General features: G+C 33.6%; 1 protein-coding gene across 3 annotated transcripts; it reads left to right on the plus strand.

Annotated features, from left to right (window-relative positions):
- Window positions 1–2,264: 2,264 nt before the first annotated feature.
- LOC111383191 (UDP-glycosyltransferase 83A1-like) lies at window positions 2,265–6,037 on the plus strand. 3 transcript variants are annotated; one of them, XM_023007270.1, is made up of 4 exons: window positions 2,266–2,821; window positions 4,754–4,960; window positions 5,142–5,327; window positions 5,532–6,037. In XM_023007270.1, the coding sequence occupies exons 1-4, from the start codon at window positions 2,341–2,343 to the stop codon at window positions 5,936–5,938; spliced, it is 1,281 nt and encodes a 426-aa protein (XP_022863038.1). In that variant the 5' UTR covers window positions 2,266–2,340; the 3' UTR covers window positions 5,939–6,037. The 3 variants fall into 3 exon arrangements, with proteins under 3 accessions (XP_022863039.1, XP_022863038.1, XP_022863037.1); XM_023007269.1 differs by having other exon boundaries at window positions 2,268–2,821; window positions 4,670–4,960; XM_023007271.1 differs by lacking the exon at window positions 5,142–5,327 and having other exon boundaries at window positions 2,265–2,821; window positions 4,670–4,960.
- The last annotated feature ends 3,084 nt before the right edge of the window (window positions 6,038–9,121 follow it).

Here is a 9,121-nt window from a genome sequence, read left to right on the forward strand (position 1 = left end):
TTTATCTATTATATCTTGTATATTTTTTATGATTATTGATCTCACAATTTCTTTAGCAAAATTTTCTAATAAGTTTTTTTTGAAACATTTTAATATTTCTTGTGATGCATATAATTGTTCTTGATATCCTATCTTATCAATTTCTTTTTCAAACTTAATTTCTTTTTTATTTTTAACAACCTTTTTTATATTATATGGTCCTCTCTTATATTTGGGTTTTTCTATTTTATATTTATTCATTAATAATTCTCACAAATTTTTAGAAAAATTACTTGTCAGATTTTTTAAGGACTTAAATAGAAGATTTTTATTAGATAAAGGGTTATTTTTTAATATTTGTTAAAGGGTGTTTTAGGTAGTTCAAAATATTTATAAAAGTCAAAGGTCATTTTGAAAAATCCTTCTTTTATTTGGGTTATTTTCATGTATTTCCCGTTTTAAGATCTAACTTCAAAAATCAATCCAAAGTTTGTTTATTCAAAAATCAGATATTTTTAATATATATATATATATATATATATATATATATATATATATCTAAATATAACAATTCAAAAGCTAATTTATCTACCACAAAATTTCAACCCCAAACCCTCTCCATTATTTATCTCTCTAAACCTCATCCCTTTCTCTTCTTCTCTCACCGTCTCTCAATCCTCTTCTCTTACCATCAGATTTTAGCCCACAACCACAATCACAGGTGCACCCATTGCTTTCGCCCAACATGAGCAGAGTTTTGGGTCACGATTTGGTGCCGGATTTGAGGAAAATTGGGTCAGAATTTTGGGTATTGATATGGTGTCAGATTTGGAAAAAATTGCAATTTGCTGCACGCGTGAATAGAGTTTTTGGGGGTGGTTTTTGTTCTTGGTAGTGGCTGTCTCCATGGTGTGATAATGTTGGGGTGGTTTTATTGGCAGTGACGGTGGTGGATCAGGCCCTGCTGATGGTGGATCTAGGTTGGTGGGGGTGGATTTGGCGATGGCAATAGCAGTGCATCTGGCGGTGGTGTTAATGATCATGGCAGCGGCGATGATGGTCTAGCAGTGGTTGTGGTGGTGGATGCGTTGGTGAAATGGTGGTTGTAGGTGTTAGCGTGGCCACAAATTATTTGGTTAATTGGGACAAATTGGTTAATGTGCGACTAATAAATAATATTTGATCAATGAGCAAGATAAATTGTGATAAAAAAATAATATGTGATCAAAAAAATTGTTTATTTGTGATCGATAATTTAATAATTTGTGACTATATAATAAGTTGTGATTTATAATAACTGTGATTTGTAATTGATAAATAAATGATGACTTATAAATTTTTGACTTCTGATTAATGAATAAATTGTGACCTATAAAAATTTTAAATTGTGATCGTGAAATAATTTGTCACATATAAAAAATTTGATTTGTGTTAAAAAAAATAATATATGACTAATTAAATTGTTAATTGTGATCAAATTGCATAGATCCATGACCTTAATATATTTAATTAATAAAATAGATAATTAATTGATTAAATCATAAATAAATTTTAATAAATATCTAATTTTTAAGATTTGCAACTTTTGTTCTTAATTTTGAAATGAGTGATATTTAACCTCTTATTTATGAATTTTTCTCTTTGATAATTTGCATTCTAACTTGTCCACGCCTCAACTATCTTCTATTTAAGTCTCATTTAAATCAAGTCGAGGCCCATTTAATTTCAATGCGTTATTTACCTTCAAGGCTTCAATTCCTCGAAGTAATGCACTTTAATGCTTGAATTTGATTAACTGTGCAGTCCTTTAATTTCTAATAATTGCATATTTCATTCAATTTCATTATTCTTTCTTTTACAATTGCTTTGTAAAGGGTTCAACACTGAAACAATAGAAATTTAACCCAGGTGAAGTAAAATATAATAATTTGACGATATAGAACTTAATAATATAATTCGTATAAGTGCACAAATTACGTTTATCACAATCTCTTGCACGTTCCTCGTGAATAGAGAAAAGAATAATTAATTTGCCTCAATTATTTGCCACGTGAAGACAAAAACGATTCAATCTATAGTTGGTCAAGCATATTTTGCCCTTGTTTGAGCCCAATTTTTGTGAAGAAAATAAATTTTTGGATAGTATATTGATGGAAAATGTATGATTAAAAATAAGAAATTACGTATAATATTATATTTTGGTTGAAAAATGAAACTCAAACAAACAAGAGCTTTATCTCATTTCCACCTGCACCACTCATTGAATTGTACAAATTGGCTTGATACATCGAATCTATCCACGAGCTCAAATACCATCAAGAATCCTAAACATCTGTAAGCCAAAAAAAGAAAGGAAAAACAATGAGAAAACCTCATATTTTGATTATACCATTTCCAGCACAAGGCCATGTGATTCCCGCTATGGAGCTCGCACTTAATTTAGCAGAACACGGTTGCAAGATCACATTTGTCAACACTGAGTTCAATCACGAACGGGTTATGAAATCATTGCCGGAGGCAGACAGTGTACGAGAACTCGTACAAATGGTTTCGTTACCTGACGGGTTAAAACCCTCTGACGACAGAGATGATATCGAATTGTTGTGGGAATCAATTTTCGATGTCATGCCCGGCGAGCTGGTGGCTCTTATTCAGCGGATTAATGGCTCCGAAAGTGAAAAAGTCAGCTGTTTAATTGCTGACGTCACCATGGCATGGGCTCTGGAGGTTGCGGAGGAAATGGGAATCAAGAAAGCAGCTTTCTGGCCAGCTGCCGTGGCGTTATTGGCACTGATCTTGGAAATTCCAAGGCTTACTGAGGACGGGATCCTTGATAGTGATGGTGAGTGCAGTTTAAAGCATACATAATTATAAAGACTTTCGTTTAATTCTGTGTATTCTCCAAAAGAACAGTACGAGTTTATCTAAGGGCAATTCCAACCCTTCCACCATTCCAGCATTTTCCACCAAAATCACCACTCCGACCCAACGCCAAATCTTTCACCATTTTGTGGACACCATTCACTTGCACCATTTTACCATAAAAGTCCATTTTGCCACCCTTTTCTCATGTATGACAAGTTTATATTTGTGTCATTTTACTTCATACAAAAATTTCAATTCATAATTATTATTATTATTATTATTCATAATTTGTGCCTACTCCAGAAGATGAGTTCGTTGAAAATGAAAATCAACGATTCCAACAATTTCTTGCTCGTCATAGACAAATCAAGGATAAAAATGCTCACATTGGATTTCGAAATGTATTAATTGAACATTTGTGGAATGAATATATGAATTCAGATCATTAAATTATGACACCAGGTCGACTTCGCCATACCATAATTTCAAGATTCGAAATGTACTACGTTGTTTTCAATAACATGATTTTATATTTTTTTAATTGTGGTATTTTTATCTATTGTACTACATTTAAAAAAAAAAAAAAAAAAATATGTATATATATAGTTTCATATTTTCGTTTGCAGATTTTGGTGGAGGGTAGAGATGGTCTAAGGGATCTGTTTAAACTTTTATTTTTGTTCTAAATTTTTAAGGAATTGAACTTCTGTTTCTTATATTTATAGAGGTGTTGTCTATCCACACTTCAAAGAGGAAGAGTTAATCAGCATCTCTGTTAATATGTAGACTCGAAAATCCTTAGAGATCTCAATTTATTATACATACTTTGTGAAGAACATGAGTTTGAATATACTTTGTGCTATCCCCTATAGTATGTTTCTTGTGGGTATACTCTGGGTTTGATATAAAATGAGAGAGAAAAATGTAGTTTGGAAATGATGGGACCAAACAAGAGCATAATAATTCTTCAAATAATAGTTGAATCTCTATTTCTTCCTGTTCTTGGATTTTTCTTTTTCAAATTTACATTTTTCCTTGTCTTAAATAATATATAATTCTTGTCTTCATGATGATACGTGGTTTTTTAGCTAAGCCCAATTATTAAACAATTTAACATTGGCACATTCAACCTAACTCGCCGCTGGCCAGGCCAGGAGCGAGTCGAGCTTAACCACCATCTCTCTGTCTCTCATTCTCCCTCACACTCTTTTTTTCTGCACCCCTTCTCCAGTTCTCTTTCTACCTGACGGAGATCTAACTGGTCACCCGCAAACCATGTCCAGTAAGCCGTTTGAGTTTACAAAGCCATGGATCCATCGCCCATTTGAAAAAGACAAAACTGTTTCCATTGGAGGGGAGCTGCCACGGTCAAGGCTCGACAAACATGGTTTTTTTTTTTTTTTTTTTTTTAAGAGACAACCCCATGCAGTTTACCTCATCCAAAATGGACCGTATTTCACCTAGATTAGTGTATCCCTCTATCCTTTGTTGATATTCTGCCACATGGTTTCTCTCTAAAGGCTATTTTACTCAAAGAACTATACCAAACGCCGGAGGGAAAAATGGAGACTTTACCCCAGCTTTCGTTGCAGGCATTGGGATGACTTGGAGGGACTTAACCATACTGAACACGAGCGACCATTGAAATGGGAACTTAACCGCACAACTTCATTTTGATTTTTGATATTTCTCAAAATAGTTCATGTGTAAATCGGCTCACATTCTGCATATGGATTTATTATTTTCTTGTTCTTTTCGTTGGAGAGAACCTGTAATTTCTTTTTCTTTTCTTATTTTTGTACTAATACAATGCTGAATTTTCCAGGACAACCCATGAAAATGCAGAGTATTCAACTTTCGCCAACAATGCCTTTCATAAAACCAACGGATTTCCATTGGAACTGTGCAGGTGATCATAAGCGAGAAAAAGGCGTCTTTAAATTCTTCGTAAAAGTTATAAAGCCAACAAAATTAGCAGAAAGGCTGATCTGCAACTCATCAAATTGCTTGGAGTCTGGAACATTTGCTTCATATCCTGACTTCTTAGCCATAGGCCCTCTTCTTGCAAGCAACCGACTTGGAAAATCAACCGGCTCCTTCTGGCAAGAAGACTCAGGTTGTGTTAAATACCTTATCTAAAATATTAAATTGTAAAGATTGGGAAAATAAAAATTTGTTTGAATTTTGTCTTTTTCAGCTCCAACTAACTCCGATAATATACAGACTGATTTTATTTTCCCATGAAAGATGCGACGTGTGATTTTAGTTTCATAGTATTCGATTTTTGTGTTCAACAGGTTGTCTGGCATGGCTTGACCAACAACCTCCCAAATCTGTCATTTATGTTGCATTCGGGAGTTTCGCTGTGTTTAACCGCACTCGGTTCGAAGAATTGGCCCTTGGCCTTGAACTCACCAATAGGCCATTTTTGTGGGTTGTGCGGGAAAACATAGTTGGAGACATCAACAATGCTTACCCAACAGGTTTCATTAGGCCACCTCATTTAAAAGATATATCCATCTAAAGCTTATAACAAAAAAAAAAAGTACAAATGCACATTTTTCATTATTGAGTGGCAGAGAGATGATCTCATAATCTTTACTTCCGTGTTGAAGCACCTCAACTAAAAATTTAACTTTTTAAGAAGGAAAATGTGGTGTTATTTAATTAATTTCTTTCTTCAACAGGATTCAAAGAAAGACTGGATCGTCGGGGCTGTATAGTGAATTGGGCGCCGCAGCAAAAAGTCCTATCACATCCTTCTATTGCTTGTTTCATTAGCCATTGTGGTTGGAATTCTACCCTTGAAGGCATAAGTAATGGAATCCCTTTTCTTTGTTGGCCCTATTTTGGAGATCAGTTGTTCAATCAGAGCTATATTTGTGATTATTTGAAGATTGGATTGGAACTGAACAAGGATGAAAATGGTATCATCAGACGTGACGAAATAAAGAATAAGTTGGAAAGAGTGTTGGGTGATGAAGGATTTAAAGAAAGGGTGTTGGATCTACAAGCAAAGATTTTGAATAGTGTTAGAAAAGGAGGGAGTTCGCACAAGAATTTTGAAGATTTTTTGTCTTGGATAAAAGATTAAAAATTTTCTTTTCTTTTTGCGAGAATCTTGATTTTAATTTATTCAAGCACAATACATTACAGGAATAAAAAGCAATGTCTACTTATTTCAAATGTTCTCTTGGAATTTTTAAAAATGTCTATTATTAGATAAATGTGTTCATTTTTCGGTTTACTGTCTGAAAAAACTCTTTATTATTAACGATTTCACAAGTTTTCACTAAAAACAAGTTCAACTTGTTGCTCCATTGGAATAAACCATAGACCGACCCCTATTTTGGGTAAAACGCGTGTGAATTATTCTAAATGTTCATTTTAATTTACATTATGGATGACATTTTTCATATGTGTCAAAATCTTGTCAATGATATGAAAGGGTGTTGGAAAAAATCAAAAGCTATGATGACTACCACGCGGAAGGATGTCAAAGCTAATATAAAAGTGAATGTATACATGGCAAGCTTGACAACACGTAGCTGAGGTGACACAAAAGTAGTCAAAATCCAACTTACAACTCCAACTACATTCTATTCTATATTTCCATCAAGATAAAATTGGCAGACGTGACGACAAAAAGAAAGCCAAGAAGATAAAAGACACAAATTAAACATAGTTCGACATTTTATTCTAAAATTTCCTCACTTTATCTCTCCCACGCCAACACCTTTGACTAAGTGAAAGCCCTCTCTTGCTCTGTCACGCCTAGAGTTGGCCTTTTTTCCCTAACCAGTAGAATCAAACCCAAACTAGATAGAGTTGGTTGGTTTGGTTCCTATTCCTTTATTAAATGGATTGATTTTAGGAAAATGCATTGAGTATTGATCGGTTTCAATCCGATTTTTGGTACTATCTTTAGATCCAATAGTGAACTCGATTTCCCTAGTTTCTCTAACGAAATGCACTAAATATTTGAACACTAACCCTAAAATTATCTCATGCAGAAATTTTTCTATCCATATATTTCTTCTCCTTTCTTTTTACAATAAAAATCAATGGGTAATCAATATTTAAATCTAAATAATTTTATGAATACTTTACAAAAAAAATCATTGATTAAATGCAACCCCAATAGAAAAGTGTATTTTTAGTTCAATCTTTGGTAAAACCCCAAATTTCTCATTGTTTTCAAAGTGGTCCACCATCAAAATCAAGATCTTCTCCTTGAAGATAATCTTATTACAACATACATTTTTAATAAATATTGTTGTATAAATTTTCTTAACAATTATTTTTCATATGGATTTTACAATTTATTAATAATTTTATGCCCTTATTAACTGATCTCTGAGCATTGTAGTGCATTTTTGTTTGTTGCCTTATTTAGTTAACTCCATTTTATCTATTTTTAATCTTACAAGTAGTTTAATACTTTTTTTTTTATAAAAATTTTAATATAAAGAATCGAATCAGATCGGACCAAACCATAACTACTTGGGTTGTTCTAGTTTGGTCTGCGCCCACTCCTACACACCTCTTTTTCTGTATGTATCTATGCTAGGTAATGTTATAAAATTCGAACCGGATCAGTTAGTTCAATCGAAAAAACCATGAACCAATCTCAAATCCAATCTAGTCATCATACATTAATCGAAAAATTAATAATCGTCGAATGAACTGTTACACCAACCGATTAACCTTAAATCGAAAAATCATGTCTGATTTTCCCAAATAAAATGATTTATTCTTTACAAAATATTAAACTATCTTGAAGGCCGACCTATTTTACTAACAGGCCCAATATTAATTTATGCTCTCTTCCACTTTTTTATTGACCATCCATACGGGATAAGGTAATAAGTTATGCTGTGTGTATAAAGTTGGGTGACAAAATAATATCTACACCAATTATTTCAAAAATAGATTTTTAAATCATTAGAAATTAATGGTCTATATTTTCACAACACTTATTTGTCAACCAAATTTGTAAATGTAGTGCCAATTTCCAGCAAACACCAAGTTCAAACCTGACTCAGTTTCACCTATTTTGTCGACACCACCAAGGTTGAGACAACTCCAATACCACCACCAAAGGCGCCCCACTTCCGGTTGCTATAGGTTGGGAAGATGAAGTCCAATAATATGCTCACTAAGAATTAACCACAAAGGTCACAGAGAAGAGATGAAAGAACCAAGAGGTAAGTCTCACAGAGAGAGATTGGGCATACTACTATGGAGGCCGAGAGAAAGACAAGAATATAAGCCAAGTAAATATCCAAACAAGGTAAGTTAGGTTAGGGTTAATTTGTGGACCAAACAAGGCTCGACTCAAAAAATAATGGGCTTCAAATTAATAACATAGCCTTCCAAAGATATGGGACGAACCATGAGCAACACTATTAACAATAGGTTACTTTGAACGGTCCATACGAATGTGGGTTGGGTTGTCTCGATAATTGTGTCGATATACTAATCAATCATATGGTTAAGGTCGATTGATAATAAAACCGACATTACATCATAACTCGGGGGGTCGTTTGACAACAAATTGCCTAACAACCTCTACCTTAGTGTCAAAGGACCTGCAAAAGAAAATTGTCTCTCATTAGTGATACCTCTAATAGAAAACTAATAAAAAATTGGAAATCATTTACCTGTATCAATGTTTAGAAGTTCCTTGCAACTTCTAAACTTTGTTAGTGACAATACCTTCGTCCCCATATCAGAGGGGTTGTAGTGAGTGTGGACCTTTTCAAGTCTTACCACCTCTTGAGATACTATATCTCTAATGAAGTAGAGTCTAACATCAATGTATTTAGTGCGCTCATGAAAAATGGGATTCTTGCATAAATGTATAGATGATTGACTATCAGAATACACTACCACATAATCATTCAAGACACATAGTTCATGAAGTAGACCTCTAAGCCATAGAGCTTCTTTAATAGCTTTAGTGGTAGCAATATATTCTGATTCTGTAGCGGATAGTGCAACAATATGTTGAAACTGTGATTTCCAACTAACACATGAATTAGATAAGGTAAACACGTAAGATGAAGTAGATTTCCTACCATCCCTATCTCCCGCGTAATCTGCATCTATAGAACCCTTTAATTTTATATTTTCTTTATTAGCACTAAACTTTAAACCTACGTCACTTGTACACTTGTACCCTTCAAATACTTTAATAGCCACTTTAGTGCATCACAATGTTCAGAGCCCGGATTAGCCATATATCTACTGAGAGTACTAACAGCAAAACCTAAAT

This window comes from Olea europaea, unplaced genomic scaffold (assembly GCF_002742605.1).
Source record: "Olea europaea var. sylvestris unplaced genomic scaffold, O_europaea_v1 scaffold2623, whole genome shotgun sequence".
Lineage (NCBI taxonomy): Eukaryota > Viridiplantae > Streptophyta > Magnoliopsida > Lamiales > Oleaceae > Olea > Olea europaea.